Source organism: Somniosus microcephalus, unplaced genomic scaffold (assembly GCF_052327205.1).
Source record: "Somniosus microcephalus isolate GS21.2 unplaced genomic scaffold, FLI_Smic_1.0 scaffold509, whole genome shotgun sequence".
NCBI lineage: Eukaryota > Metazoa > Chordata > Chondrichthyes > Squaliformes > Somniosidae > Somniosus > Somniosus microcephalus.
The window spans coordinates 140,147-156,814 of record NW_028225696.1 but is presented as its reverse complement, the minus strand read 5'-3'; the positions used below and the strand labels follow the sequence as shown (position 1 = coordinate 156,814).

Genomic DNA, 16,668 nt, shown 5'->3' with positions numbered 1-16,668 from the left:
ACCGAATATTACGATGACCTGTTCTGCCCAGCTTGTGATGAAAACTCCCAAAGTGCAGAAACCATGAAGAATCACAAAAAGTCTAAGGAACACCGGGAGATGGTGGCGCTACTACGGAAAAAGGAGGAAGAGAAGGAGGAAATGTGCATGCAGCTGGCAGCTGACAGTGGAGCCCAGAGAGTCTTCAAGAAGCAGAAAAGGAAAAGTCGAAGCAGAAGATGACCATCTGAACCATTATCACCTGCCAGATCACACACGTGGTCCCTCCGAACGGAGCCAAATCAGTTCGGAAGTAGAAAAACTTTCCAAGGTACTCAAGCTTTTAGAAGTCAGCAATGCTGGTTCAGAAGTGACGGAAGTTCAAGCTGTTAAGTCCATTGAAGGACTATTGGATGAGTCACTCCAGCAACGTGAACCGACTACACCACAGGGAACTGTTACAACACCGAGGCGTTGTCCGGACCGAGTCAGGAAGCACAGGAGACGCCTCCACAGAGACTGAATCTGTGAACTGTTTCCGCAGAGACTGAATCTGTGAACTGTTTTCCCGCAGAGACTGAATCTGTGAACTGTTTTCCGCAGAGACTACATCTGTGAACTGTTTTACATGAAGTTGGATATATGTTATGTTTAATGGGGAATAAGTATGTTGTAAGCTAAAAAGGGAGGATTGTTGTGTATGTAACCGTTCTACCTTTAAGAGAACTATTGTATGTAACCGTCCACCTTTAAGAGAACTATTTTAGGTGTTGCACTACTTTATTTTGGCTGCTGTATACTGTAATACCGGTGGTGACCACACCGGTATATAAGTGCTGTGTAATGAGTGATTGGGCAGATTCGCCCTGACCTTCGAATAGTAAAGTCCTGTTAAAGTTTACTCTTGTAGTCTGTGTATTAATTCGCTATACAACACACAGACTTTACAGTATCTCCTGAGGAAAGGGTTTGCAGAGTCCCCGCAATAGATCACATTTTGAGGTTGTCCTACCAGTCGCAGAGTGAGAAGGTAAAAGCTAAGCAAGGTCCATGAAGGGGGAAGAACCAATATTTGTATTCCTCCTGGGCATTGTTGTTTTGGCGGATTTTAAATGTTTTTCCAATAAGCCACCAGCGTAGGAATTAAAACAAGTTCACTTTTGCCACCCTCAGGATCAATCGGAATTGAAGACTTGTCCAACCCAGATTTCGGGGACGCAGTTGAAGCACATCCTGGTGACACCCCAGTCTTCTGGGCATGCGGAGTCACTGGAGCAGAGGCTGTTCGCAGTTGCAGTAAGATACAGTGATAGCAGACTCGAGCAGTTGTGTAAAGTAATCCTAAACTACTAAAGTTCCAATTTTACTTAAAAAATGTAACACTTGATCGATGCTCACTTATTGGACTTTTCTTTCTTCTATTTTCTCTGTTCATTTTAATTTAAATTTTTACCCTTTTTTCGCCAAATTTATAAAGAGAATGGGGGAGCCTGACGCAGATGATTTTAATGTCCCTCAGTGGAGGGCTTGATAGATTACGTGCTTACATGCAAGAGATCGTACGTAATACATCAGGGACCCTCATCGATGGGGCAGTAACATACACATATTTTGTAAATATCAATATGAAATTGATTCCACCCTTCCCTTTTAAATTATTAAATTAAATAGCTCTTAACTGGTCCAATTCCTCTTACTTTCAGAATCCCCTCTGGCTTTCACCCACGCTCCTGGCTGCATGTTCATTACTGACCTGAGGAGTGAGCGGGGGGTGACCAGTGACTGCACTGCGGATGCAGAAACCCCACGCGTTTTCTGCATTTCTCAGAACCCGCCCCACTATAGCGTTGCCTCGGTCACCGCAGTTGAGAAAATCAAGGCGCTGGATACTCTGATTCAGCAAGATCCAGGTAAGAAAAGAATGCGAATCACAACACTAAACGATAGTGGGGTTCAGAGTTAAAATGCACTTAAGCAACACTTAAGTAACAGGAAATGGTGTGGAATTAGCGTGGGGGCTGGGCGATGAGGGGGGCAGGAATTTCCGCCTTCCGATTTCTGTAGCTATCTGGCTTCATTGATAGATTCCAACCCCCCCCACTCCCCATTATTTTAATGGCAGTGTGGGTCAGAGAGGTCATGACCCCTTCCCCCTCTCCTCAATCATTTTTAGATTGGCCAACTTGCCGTTGGAGGACCACCTTTACTGCAGTCCCAGGAACCTCTGTCACCCGCCTTCGGTCCCCAGGTTTGGCCTGGTGAGTCTGTGCAGTTTCCCGGCTTGGCCTTTGGACCAAGTAATTCCCCAGTTCCCAGCTCGGTCCCCTGCCTGCCAAGATGGCGCAATCTCGAGTTCGACTCAAAGGATCGAATGGCCTACTCCTGCTCCTATTTCTTATGCTCTTGTGTTCTTATGATTCCGCATCTGCCCCCCTTCCCTAGACTTGCTGAGGACATTTGCACTTCACAACAGTCCTGGCTGAGATGGGCTAACGCAATCGGGCTGAAACCAGGACCTTCCTAATCCATACAACAACAACAACTTGCACTTATATAGCACCTTTAACATAATAAAACGTTCGAAGGAGCATTATCAAACTAAATTTAATACCGAGCCACATTAAGAGATATTAGGACAGGTGACCAAAAGTTTGGTCAAAGAGGTAGGTTTTAAAGAGCGCCTTAAAGGAGGAGGGTAGAGAGGCGGAGAGGTTTAGGGAGGGAATTCCAGAGCTTGGGGCCCAGGCAGCTGAAAGCACGGCCACCAATGGTGGAGCGATGAAAATCGGGGATGCTGAAGAGGCCAGAATTGGAGGAGCGCAGAGCTCTCGGAGCGTTGTAGGGCCGGAGGAGGTTGCAGAGGTAGGCTGTGGCTTTCCCCGCTGGGTCAACAGGGGGGCTTGGCAGAGAGTCTTTAATAGAAAGCCTATCGCCACAAGAAGTGCCTGTGACACAAGATTCTTGTCTGCAACTAATTTACCATAAGTGAGACCAAGATGACTCCTTATCCTACTGTTAGTAACGCTGAATGGTTTGTGTGTGGTTTCCATTGTCCCCCAAACCGGGACCCAAAATAAACCCCATTACTGTGAACAACCTGTATGGTGCTCGCCCATTATCAACCTGCAATAGCAATTGGGTCTTGTTCCGATTGCTATTTTATTCAGAACTTGTACAATTGGACTGAACGTCTTAGAACGCAATTGAACCGGTTGGAATTAAGTCTTAATGAAACGTGTTTCTGTCCCGGACAGGCGACCGAGGTATCAAGCATTTGTTGACCGAAGAGCAGCTGCTGAAAGCCTCCCTCTCGCTGTCACACGCAAAATCTGTGCTCATAACCACTGGATTTCCAACCCACTTCAATCACCAGCCCCCAGAGGAGACGGATGGTCCTCCAGGAGCTATTGCCATGGCAGCTATGTTGCAGGCCCTGAAGAAAAGGGTCGTCATAGTAACAGATCAAAGAGCCTTAGAGATGTACAAGAAGATTATTGAAGAAGCTGTTGAGCAAGGTGGGGGGTTTTTTTCATTTAAAAAATGCGGCTTGATCTGGCAGCAAGTGAAGATTAATGGTTCGCCGTGGGTTTTACCACAACCAATTCCTTTTGAATGAAAGTTTCCTTTTCTTTATTAATCCCTCCATTGGGCCCAGCTCATCTAACTGTAAAGAAGCCATACTGGCAAACGCACCGAATGGTCTCAGCTAGTGACTGTGCTCCACACCCCGCCCCCCCCCCCCACACCCCACCGACCAGCTTTCTCCCACCATCTCTCCTAAAGACACTGAGTTATGGCAGGGTACAGTTCCACAGAGAGCATGCGGAACCTCCGATGCTTTACCCGTTCTTCATGCACAAGCCTGTGACTGAGAATAGTGGCAGGCCAGTCAATCTATGAGGGACGTTGTAGACCGTCCCCATCACGGGACGTCCACACACTTAGTAGCAGAGCTGACTGGACAGTAATAAGGTGAGGGAAGGATCCCAGCCTGAGTACTGGGGACTGATGTAGCACTCACCGTGCAGCTGAGATAGTCTAACTCAACTCAGCATAGTTGGAGTTGGGGGGTGCAGGGAAGAAGCCCGGGACTTTCTTGGCTTTTGTGGCTATGTACACAGGCGCCCTTATCAAGCCCAATGGGTAATAACCGACCAAAGTTGCCCAATGGATGTGAGGTTTGAGTGGTAGACAGCCTTGAGGCTTGAAATCATGACCTCCTTGAACTGTTTGATTCCCAATTTCCCCATCCATTCTCCCCCCCCCCCAACCCACCCCTCCAGAAAATGAGATGATTTTCCATTACTGTTAACCGGAAGAACTGATTTTTTTTATTCGTTCATGGGATGTGGGTGTCGCTGGCAAGGCCAGCATTTATTGCCCAACCCTTAGTTGCTCCTGAGAAGGTGGTGGTGCCCTGCCTTCTTGAACCGCTGCAGCCCGTGTGGTGAAGGTACTCCCACAGTGCTGTTAGGGAGGGAGTTCCAGGATTTTGACCCAGCGACGATGAAGGAATGGCGATATATTTCCAAGCCAGAATGGTGTGTGACTTGGAGAGGAACTTGGAGGTGGTGGTGTTCCCATGCGCCTGCTGCCCTTGTCCTTCTAGGTGGTAGAGGTCATGGGTTTGGGAGGTGCTGCCGAAGAAGCCTTGGCGAGTTGCTGCAGTGCATCTTGTAGATGGTACACACTGCAGCCACGGTGCACCGGTGGTGGAGGGAGTGAATGTTTAAGGTGGTGGATGGGGTGCCGATCAAGCGGGCTGCTTTGTCCTGGATGGTGTCGAGCTTCTTGAGTGTTTTGGAGCTGCACTCATCCAGGATTAACAGGTCATGCTTAATTAATTCGCCTCAATTCCTAGAAATGCACAGCCAGTTAGCATCCGCAAGAGAAAGATAGGTCCAACTCCAACAGAATTGTCACCATCATGATAAAATCCTTTTATCATTGATGGCACTGAACATTGGAAGCATGCCAAGACAGAACATGCTAGAAATGCACAGGGGACAGTGGCAACATCTAGAATATCTGGAATGGAACAGTTCATCAGTTATGATTAATGTATCTCTTTCTCTTGCAGATCCTGATTGGCCACCTGCGCATTTTCAATATTTGCAACTTCTCTTTACTTCAAGACTCTCTCCTTTATTTGTCCATAGGAGTGATGAAAACCCCTGTCCCTGTTGTTAGCTTCCAGGATGATGGTGAGGCTTCATCCCTGATGTTCCTGTGTCATGATGGGAAGCCCCAGTTTCCAAGGTAAACCTTAACTGTAAAGCGTGGGTTGGAGAGACAGTGGGACATTGTCCATCAGTAAAACTAGGAGTCACTCTACAATGGTTCATTGTCCACCACTAAAACTAGGGGTCATTCTACAATGGAACATTCGCCACCAGTAAAATGAGGGGTCACTCTACAATGGGACATCATCAGAAAAACTAAGGGTCACTCTACATTGGGACATCATCAGTAAAATGAGGGGTCATTCTACAATGGGTCATCAGTAAAACTAAGGGTCATTCTACATTGGGACATCGTCCATCAGTAAAACTAGGGGTCACTCCCTCAGTACTGCACTGAGGTGCCAGCCTGGATTGTGCGCTGAAGTCACTGGGCTTGAATTAAGGGCAGAAATAAATAAAAATGGTAGTTCTGTGGATCATAAGTTGTGGAAAGGGAAATCGTGTTTGACAAATTTACTAGAGTTCTTTGAGGATGTAACGAGCAGGGTGGATAAAGGGGAACCAGTGGATGTGGTGTATTTGGATTTCCAGAAGGCATTCGATAAGGTGCCACATAAAAGGTTACTGCACAAGGTAAGAACTCATGGGGTTAGGGGTAATATATTAGCATGGATAGAGGATTGGCTAACTAACAGAAAACAGAGAGTCGGAATAAATGGGTAATTTTCAGGTTGGCAAACTGTAACTAGTGGGGTGTCACAGGGATCAGTGCTGGAGCCTCAACTATTTACAATCTATATTAATGACTTGGCAAAAATTGCTGACGATACAAAGATAGGTGGGAAAGCAAGTTGTGAGGAGTACACAGAATCTGCAAAGGGATATAGATAGACTAAGTGAGTGGGCAATAAGGTGGCAGGTGGAGTATAATGTAGGGAAATGTGAGGTTATCCACTTTGGTAGGAAGAATAAAAAAGCAAAATATTATTTAAATGGAGAGAGACTACATAATGCTGCGGTACAGAGGGATCTGGGTGTCCTTGTACATGAAACACAAAAAGTTAGCATGCAGGTACAGCAAGTAATTAGAAAGGCAAATGGAATATTGGCCTTTATTGCCAGGGGGATGGAGTATAAAAGTAAGGAAGTCTTGCTACAATTGTACTGGGCGTTGGTGAGACCACACCTGGAGCACTGCGTACAGTTTTGGTCTCCTTATTTAAGGAAGGATATACTTGCATTGGAGGCAGTTCAGAAAAGGTTCACGAGGTTGATTCCTGAATTGAAGGGGTTGTCTTATGAGGAAAGGTTGAGCAGGTTGGGCCTATACTCATTGGAGTTTAGAAGAATGAGAGGTGATCTTATTGAAACATATAAGATTCTGAGGGGGCTTAACAGGGTAGATGCAGGGAGGATGTTTCAACTCGTGGGGGTATCTAGAACTGGGGGCATAGTTTCAGAATAAAGGGTCGCCCATTTAAAATGATGAGGAGGAATTTCTTCTCTCAGAGGGTCGTGAATCTTTGGAATTCTCTACCCCAGAGAGCTGTGGAAGCGGAGTCAGTGAATATATTCAAGGCGGAGATAGACAGATTTTTGAAAAACAGGGGAATCGAGGGTTATGGGGAGCGGGCAGGAAAGTGGAGTTGAGGCCAAGATTGGATCAGCCACGATCTTATTGAATGGCGGAGCAGGCTCGAGGGGCCGAATGGCCTACTCCTGCTCCTATTTCTTATGTTCTTATGTTCTTATGGACATCTTGCAGTAACCAGTAACTTACGTGTGGGTTCAGCCATTAACAAGTTATTGAGTAATTTTGCATGACTTTTGAATATGGACAGGTTCGACCATCTCGTAGCGATAGAACGTGCTGGAATGGCTGCAGATGGCAATTACTACAATGCATGGAGAGTGAACATTAAACATTTGGTGGATCCCATTGACAAACTGTTCCTAACAGCAGAGGACATCCCCGGAATCGTCACAACTGGTAAGTACAAACTTAACGTTGGGTTGGAAACTGTCCCACGTACTTTGAGAAAAAGGATTGTACGTCACGAGTGTGATGGAACACTCGCCACTTGCCTGGATGGTTGAAGCCAGAACTACACTCAAGGAGCTCGACACCATCCAGGACAGAGCAGTTTGCTTGATCGGTGTTGCTGCCACTGGACTCGCTATCCACACCTTCCCCCATCGGTCCACTATGGCTGTAATAAGTACAACACTCAAGAAGCTCGACACCATCCAGGACAAAGCAGCCCGCTTGATTGGCACCCCATCCACCACCTTAAACATTCACTCCCTCCACCACCGGCGTACCGTGGCTGCAGTGTGTACCATCTATAAGATGCATTGCAGCAACTCGCCAAGGCTTCTTCGGCAGCACCTCCCAAACCCGTGATCATCCACCTAGAAGGCCAAGGGCAGCAGGCGCATGGGAACACCACCACCTCCAAGTTCCCCTCCAAGTCACACACCATCCTGACTTAGAAATATATCGGCCGTTCCTTCATCGTCGCTGGGTCAAAATCCTGGAATTCCCTCCCTAACAGCACTGTGGGAGCACCTTCACCACACGGACTGCAGCGGTTCAAGAAGGCGGCTCACCACCACCTTCTCAAGGGCAATTAGGGTTGGGCAATAAATGCTGGCCTTGCCAGCGACGCCCACATCCCATAAACAAATTTTTTAAAAAGCTACAGGATGCAGTGCGGCAGCTCACCGAGGTTATTTCAACAGCTCCTCCCTCCCCTGAGACCTGTTTCTCCCAGAGGGAGAAGAGCGGCAGTGTCTTGGGAACACCATCACCTGCAAGTCACACAATCTCCTGACTTGGATATTTATCGCCGTTCCTTCATCGGCTCTCGGCCCAAATCCTGACATCCAGCCCAAGTTCAACGGTTGGTCTCCAGAACTAGGAATGGGGGAAGAAATTAGCCAGGGTTCTCTCTCCGGATTGCTATCCAGCAATCCCCACAGGAAGCGTTGTGCGCCGGCAGCCCGTTTCCTAACCCGCACCAAGTCCCGTTCACCCAGCACCCCTGTGCTCGCTGACCTTCATTGACTCCCGATCTGGCAACGTCTTAATTTTAAAATTCTCATCCTTGTGTTCAAATCCCTCCATGGCCTCGCCCTCCCTATCTCTGTAACCTCCTCCAGCCCCACAACCCTCCTAGAGCTCTGCTCTCCTCCAAATCTAACCTCTTGTGTATTCATTTTAATCGCTCCATCACTGGGGGCCGTGCCTTCAGCTGCCGAAGCCCTAAGCTCTGGAATTCCCTCCCTAAACCTCTCTACCTTTCTCTCCTGCTTTAAGACTCTGCTTAAAACCTACTTCTTTGACCAAGCCTTTGGTCACCTGTCCTAATATCTCTTTATGTGGTTCGGTGTCAGACGCTATTGTTCTGATTACGCTCCTGTGAAGCGGCTTGGGATGTTTTACTATGTTAGCGGTGCTATATAAATGCAAGTTGTTGTAAATGATTGGTGAGGATTTGGCTGAGATTCCACCCCTGAGATGCCACTCACTCTTCAGGCTCACCCATCACAAATGGCCTCTATGAAAGCTGTTAGTGGATTTAAAATCTTGATCTCCATCTGTTCCTCTCCTCTCCCCCTTCTTAAATATGTCTGGGTTAGTCCCATAAAAGGGTCTGTGCGAGTTTTGGCAAAACAATCCACCCAGGGAGTCGGATGCAGCATTTCCAAATTTGCAGACGACACTAAACTAGGAGGGGGGGTGGGCTCAGAGGAAGAGACCAGGAAGCTCCAGAGCGATTTGGACAGACTGGGCGATTGGGCGGATAAATGGCAGATGCACTATAATGTGGACAAGTGCGAAGTTATCCACCTTGGGTGCAGGAACGGGAGGGCAAATTATTATTTAAATGGCAATAGATTGGGAGAGGGGGAAGTACAGAGAGACCTGGGTGTTCTTGTACACCAGTCACTGAAGGCGAGCATGCAGGTGCAACAGGCGGTCAAGAAGGCAAACGGTATGCTGGCCTTCATAGCAAAAGGGTTAGAATACAGGAACAGGGATACCTTGCTGCAGCTGTACAGGGCACTGGTGAGACCACACCTCGAGTACTGTGTACAGTTTTGGTCGCCTCATCTGAGGAAGGATGTTCTTGCCATGGAGGGGGTGCAGCGGCGATTCACCAGGCTGATACCAGGAATGGCGGGAATGACCTATGAGGAGAGACTATGTAGTTTAGGGATGTACACACTGGAGTTTAGAAGATTGAGAGGGGACCTCATAGAAGTGTATAAAATTCTGACAGGTCTAGACAGACTGGATGCAGAAGGAATGTTTCCCTTGGCGGGTGAGAACAGAACTAGAGGACATAATTTAAGGATAAGGGCTAAACCATTTAGGACAGAGATGAGGGGGAATTTCTTCACTCAGAGAGTGGTGAACCTGTGGAACTCATTGCCACAGAGGGCAGTGTACGCCAGCTCATTAAATATATTTAAGAGGGAATTAGATATATTTCTACGGGCAAAAGGGGTTAAGGGTTACGGAGAGAAGGCGGGGACGGGATACTGAATTAAAGGATCAGCCATGATCTCATCGAATGGCGGAGCAGGCACGAAGGGCCGAATGGCCTACTCCTGCTCCTATCTTCTATGTATCTATGTATCTATGTATAACATTACCCTATCATTCTCTTCAGATGCTGATCATTTCCTGCCTTTATTTCAAAAGTTAATGATAATTCCTGGAGGTGATTTGTTTTGTAGAAGGTCTCCTTGACGATGGTGATCATAAGTGTTCAGCCTAAAATTTCAGCAAATGTTACTTTTTGTACTGTAAATTCTTTCTATGTCAACCTTCTTAGGACTACATCCCAAATATGCATCTGTAAGATTGTGGGGAAGCAAGTGAACAAAGATAGGAGCAGAGAAATATACAGGATTAGAAGTGACTACTGTATTTGGTTTACCATATACTACTCTCGCTCTCTTACCCCTCAATCCCTTTCTCTGCCAAATACCTGCCCAGTTCCCTCCTGAATTGGCCAAGACTGTCCACCTTCACTACCTGCCCATTGGTCTGTTCCGTACATTCATCATCCTTTGTGTAAAGTAATTAAAGTCAAACTCTGCCTTCACCTTCCCTCTTCTGAGCTTGAGTCCTTGCCCTGATGTGTGCACCTGAACCAAGTCGGCCAGGTATTGCATTCTGATCATGGATGCAACCTAGCTTGCCCCAAGGTCAACCATCTTCAGCTGCTTCATCAATGACCTTCCCTCCATCAGGCTCAAAAATGGGAATGTTCGCTGATGATTGCACCATGTTCAGTTCCATTCGCAACTCCTCAGATAATGAAGCAGTCCATGCCCGAATGCAGCAAGTCCTGGATGACATTCACGCTTGGGCTGATAAATGGCAAGTAACATTCATGCCAGATAAGTGCCAGGTAATGACCATCTCCAACAAGTGAGAATCTAATCACCGCCCCTTGACATTCAACGGCATTACCATCGCCAAATCCCCCACCATCAACATCCTAGGGGTCACCATTGACCAGAAACTTAACTGTACCAGCCACATAAATACTGTGGCTACAAGAGCAGGTCAGAGGTTGGATATTCTGCGGCGAGTGTCTCACCTCCTGACTCCCCAAAGCCTTTCCACCATCTACAAGGCACAAGTAAGGAGTGTGATGGAATACTCTCCACTTGCCTGGGTGAGTGCAGTTCCAACAACACTCAAGGAGCTCGACATCATCCAAGACAAAGCAGCCCGCTTGATTGGCACCCCATCCACCACCTTAAACATTCACTCCCTCCACCACCGGTGCACCGTGGCTGCAGTGTGTACCATCTACAAGATGCACTGCAGCAACTCGCCAAGGCTTCTTCGGCAGCACCTCCCAAACCCGCGACCTCTACCACCTAGAAGGGCAAGGGCAGCAGGCGTATGAGAACACCACCACCTCCAAGTTCCCCTCCAAGTCACACACCATCCTAACTGGTAAATATATCGGCCGTTCCTTCATCGTCGCCGGGTCAAAATGCTGGAACTCCCTCCCTAACAGCACTTTGGGAGCACCTTCACCACACGGACTGCAGCGGTTCAAGAAGGCGGCTCACTACCACCTTCTGAAGGGCAACTAGGGATGGGCACTAAATGCCGGCCTTGCCAGCGACGCCCGCATCCCAGGAACAAATTTAAAACAAAGTTGTGTCTCTTTGTTCTCCAGGTATTGGTGATGGAGGGAACGAACTGGGAATGGGAAAGGTGAAAGAGGCCGTCAAAAAACATGTGCACAATGGGGACCTGATAGCTTGTGACGTCGAAGCAGATTTTACGGTCATCGCAGGTGGGTTTACTGGACTTTGTACCAATACATTGGACAGTCCAAAGGTTGGTCCTGAATATGTAGTAGGTACTGAGCATAGGATCGCTAATTGGTGGAATTCAAAGTTTTTAAATAATTAAATAAATTCAGGGTCAACTTTGGACAGTTATTTAATCTGTGATATTCTGGAAACAAAGTGGTGGTGCTGATCATTAGGAAACTGTTGTTAAGTCCCGGGGAGAGGGAGGATGCAAGTTTTAATTCGCACACTGTTGGATTTACTGATCTGAGCCATGCTAAGTCTAGGCTGTGGTATCTCCTGGCTGTGCTAGGTGGAGGTGATCAAATCGTTCAGTTTCTGGAGAGTACCAAGGCTTCATATGTTTAGACATAGAAACATAGAAACATAGAAGATAGGAGCAGGAGTAGGCCATTCGGCCCTTCGAGCCTGCTCCGCCATTCAATGAGATCATGGCTGATCATCCAAATTCAGTACCCTGTCCCTGCCTTCTCCCCATATCCCTTGATCCCTTTAGCCTTAAGAAATATATCCAACTCTTTTTTGAATATATTTAATGAACTGGCCTCCACCGCCCTCTGTGGCAGAGAATTCCACAGGTTCACCACTCTCTGGGTGAAGAAATTCCTCCTCATTTCAGTCCTAAATGGCTTACCCCTTATCCTTAGACTATGACCCCTGGTTCTGGACTCCCCGGCCATCATAAACATCCTTCCTGCATCTAGTCTGTCCAGGCCTGACAGAATTTTATAAGTTTCGATGAGATCCCCTCTCAATCTTCTAAACTCCAGTGAGTATAAGCCCAATCGACACAATCTCTCCTCATACGTCATTCCTGCCATCCCAGGTATCAGCCTGGTGAATCTTCGCTGCACTCCTTCCATGGCAAGAACGTCCTTCCTCAGGTAAGGCGACCAAAACTGCACACAGTACTCAAGGACACTATGGCCGCGATTTTGCCGGCGCTTAGAGTGCGGGTTTGGAGGCAGGTCAGAGGTTAAATTCGATTTGATTGACGGCGGGTTCCAATCCCACTGCCAACCCGCTTCCAAACAGCTTTCCCACGTGTCGGGTCCCCGATTTGCGAATGGACCCGACACCTAGCGGTGGGAAGCGGATTAAAGGCCTGCCTATTAACAGGTACTTGCCAGTAGTTTTCAGCCTGTTTTTGGATTTTGCCGCTTCTGGCTCGGGTTTCCCGACGTCCAGACACCGCACCAGGTCAGTGCGGCGTGTTGTGAGTCTGCTGTTTGTGGAATGATGACAGCTGCAGAAGTGGTGTGAAGAATCCAATGTTGTACGTGGTGAGTTTCAGAGCAAAGAAAATGTTGGGTACTGCATTTTTAAAACTTTTACAGATTTCTTTAACTTACAAGTTTTTAAATCCAACTATGGGGGTGATTTTGCCAATGGGGGCGCGTTGGAGGCGGGACTGCTGCTTGTCAGGTTTTAGTCCCGCCTCCATCGACTTGTGGCCACCCCACGCTATTTTCCCTTGATTGACCTTGTTAAGCCCGTCCAGCGGGCTCAGCAGGCTAATTAAGGGGAAGCCGGTTACAGAGAACGTCAGCGTATGACGTTTCATTGACAGATGAATTGTCACCGTTTGACAGCTCTGTGTTTGGTGAGTCCTTGTGTTCAAGACTCATCAAACCTCTTTCCTGAGCAGAAATTAGATGGTTGTTGCATCGGAGAATGCAGCAGCCATTCTGTCATCTCTGCCGGTGAGATGCGAGACTCTCTGGTTTACCAACTGTTGAAGCCTGCAGGAAGAAACAAAGGTAAGTAAACATGTTCTATCACTTTTCACTCACCTCACATACTTACCCCTCCACACTTGCACCCATCACTCACCTCCACAGTGCACTTTTGCACCCCTCCGACCCCGCAGACCCACTGCTCGCCTCGGTGACCCTGGTGGGGTTTCCCGATATCGGGAACATAAGAACATAAGAACATAAGAAATAGGAGCAGGAGTAGGCCAATTGGCCCCGCGAGCCTGCTCCGCCATTCAATAAGATCATGGCTGATCTGATCCTACCCGCCAATCCACTATGACAGGACTATCTCCTGAATCTAACAGAATTAGACACACGAAACAGGAGCAGGATCAGGCTACACGGCCCCTGGGCCCACTCCGCTACCCACAGGGCCATGACCGATCCGAACCTAGACTCATGTCCAAATTCCTGCCCGCTCCCCGTTGTTGTGTATGTAACCTGTTCCACCTTAAGAGAGCTTAAGCCTGTTCCACCTTAAGAGATGTACTACTTTCTCAGGCTGCTGTAGACGTAATACCGGGGGTGAACACACCGGTATATAAGCACTGTGCAGTAATCTTGTATTCAGTATAGTCCCTACCTCCAACCAGTAAAGACCTGTTTTTATTGTTACTCATTAGTCTGTGTCTTAATTAACTAAATAATTCACAGACTTAACACTGGCAACGAGTCAGGTTCTTACCCTGCGGCAGTTATTCCACGGCGGTTGAAGAGAGGTTTCAAACCTCACCACCCCACTGGAAGCGACAGGCATTAGGACCCTGAAGCCTCCATCAGCTTGTGAACCGGAGTAGAAGACAGGGCTGGGGAAGACAGAGGTACAGGGCGATAGCGATCGGCAGATAAGGGCCGGGCCGCTTTCAAATCGATCGCATCTGCGATAAGGGCGCGAGAGCCGCTTCGAGCGGGAGGCGTTTCAAGCCAGCGATCGCACTCCAGATAAGGGCCGAGAGCCGCTTCGGTCGGGAGCCGCTTCGCGATCAGCGATCGCATAAAAGATAAGGGCCACACTCGGGCTTACAGACAGCGTCGGGGGACGGGTGAAGACCGCCAAACGCGGGAAAACCGCCATCTTGGGAGTGGAGGACGACGACAAAGAGCGGGAAGCCGCCATCTTGTGTAACATAAAATTCCAACAAAATTGTAACAATGCCTAAACACGGGAATATTGGCACCTTTGATAGTGACATCGAGGATTGGGCCATATATGTAGAACGAGTAAAAAATTATTGTAAGGCCAATAAAATTCGTGAGCAAGATAAAGCACTAACATTATTAAATTTAATGGGTGCGAAGACATACGGGCAATTGAAACACCTGTTATCACCAGATGAACCGGCGGATAAGACGTTCGATGAGATTGTTACTGTCCTGAAAGATCATCTAAACCCCACGCCGCTGATGCTAGCGGAACGATTTAAATTTTATGACAGAAGGCAACTACAGAATGAAAGCAATGCTGAATATTTGCTGGAATTGCGTAAATTAGCGAAATATTGTCAATTTGGAACGGGACTGACAGATGCACTACGAGACAAATTTGTGTGTGGTTTATTTAAACAAGATACACAAAAGCGACTGCTCGAGGAGAATGAGCTGACGCTTGAGAAGGCGGTCACTATGGCAGCAGCACACGAAGCCGCAGCGAGAGGCACGGCAGTAATGCAGCTACGGTCACCGGAGCTCAGTGCACACAAATTGGGTGTGAGTTCTGTTAAATGTTATCATTGTGGAAAGACAACGCATGATCAGAACCAGTGTTGGTTTAAAAACCAAGAATGCAGAACATGTGGTAGGCTTCGACATATAGCTAGAGTATGCAGGTCAGGGAAGAAGACCAGCAACAAGAAGTCACCGCAAGGGAAATACGCAAAGGTACACAAGGTGGCCGAACAGGAGTCCGATTCAGACGCTAGCAGTAATGAACTGGCTGGCTTAAGCAGTATTGAACTGGCTAGCTTAAGGGTACTCAACGTTGGTAAGGGTGCAGACCTCCAGACAATTTGGGTTACTCTTCAGATAGAAGGAGTCCAAGTAAAAATGGAATTGGACACTGGATCGGCATTGTCGGTCATGAATAAGAAAGATTACAGAAGGTTATTCCAACATATTCCCCTACAGGATACGGAGATTATATTGACAACCTACACGGGGCAGAGAGTGTACCCCATCGGGACAATAAAGGTTGCAGTGGCCAACAGGGGCGAAGGAAGTCAAATAATGGACTTATATGTGCTACCGGAGGGAGGTCCACCACTACTAGGCCGGGAGTGGTTTAGAAACATAAATATGGACTGGCATTCGCTAAAAGCCATAAAGAGTGAGAACTCGGTGCAGATAATCAGCCCAGACTCTAGAACTGATGATGGTAAGACCAACCCATGTGCAAAAGACAAAGTTTCAGCACAGAATTCCACTGAGCAACAACAACATAGTTTAACAGAGAATTCTGAGTCTGTCAAGTCTACCGATATGCACATTTTTGAGGGACACTGGGCTCGAACTCAACTCCATTTCAAACTACAACAGCAATTAGAACAAATGATTCGCCGTTTTGAGCAAGAGATGAATGAAATAAAAAAGTTCTTTGTTACAGAGTGGGAGAATCTGGAAAGGCAACAGAAGCAACTGATGGAGAAAATGGAGCAGGAGCACACCAACCATCTGCGCGAGGAGGCCGAACGAATCAAAGCTGATTCAGGTTCTGAAGGTGCGTGCCATAATCTGGTGTCAGAAGAGTTAACGGTCAGCCAACTCCTTCATATGCTGAGGGACAAGACTCTGAAATGGGAAAAACTTGAACACGAGCTGCGATCTTCAAAGGAAAAGGGTTCGGAGCTCTCAAAAGTCATTGAGATGGCTGATGTGACGACACAGACTGAAACGACTGCAACAGAGCAGCCATTGGATGCCAAAAGTACGCTGACTCACGTCAATGTAGAACAACAGACCGCTGAAACAGCTGCTCCGGTAGAGGGATTGCATAGTCCGATCAATCAATCTCCAAAGGAAGTTGAAGTATTAAAATCACAAATGAGGTCACTAGTAAACGACTTGCTGAAAGCCCAGAAAAAGCTGGATGCAGAGGTACACATGAAGAAGTCTCTTCAGGAAAGATATCTGGATTTGGAACAAGAGCTGGCTAACGTCCAGCTGGGTATGAAGGAAATAGACGACCCTCTCACTGGTCTAGCTCAGGACGACACCGAATATTACCATGACCTGGTGGACGACACCGAATATTACGATGTCCTGTCCTGCCCAGCTTGTAACTTCGACTCCCAAAGTGCAGAAATCATGGAGGAGCACCAAAAGTCTACGGAACATCGGGAGAAGCTGGCTCTACGACGGAAACAGGAGGAAGAGAAGGAGGAACTGCGCATGCAGCTGGCAGC

At 47.5% G+C, this 16,668-nt stretch overlaps 1 protein-coding gene across 1 annotated transcript in view; it reads left to right on the top strand.

The window, feature by feature from the left end:
* The window catches only part of LOC147081630 (D-glutamate cyclase, mitochondrial-like), a 61,031-nt gene that overhangs the window by 28,918 nt on the left and 15,445 nt on the right, over positions 1-16,668 (top strand). The window contains exons 5-10 of the mRNA XM_085980767.1: positions 1,153-1,275; positions 1,683-1,889; positions 3,234-3,494; positions 5,139-5,238; positions 7,004-7,152; positions 11,375-11,494. Of these exons, the coding sequence (XP_085836893.1) occupies positions 1,153-1,275; positions 1,683-1,889; positions 3,234-3,494; positions 5,139-5,238; positions 7,004-7,152; positions 11,375-11,494 (960 nt within the window). The remainder of the gene's footprint in view (positions 1-1,152; positions 1,276-1,682; positions 1,890-3,233; positions 3,495-5,138; positions 5,239-7,003; positions 7,153-11,374; positions 11,495-16,668) is intronic.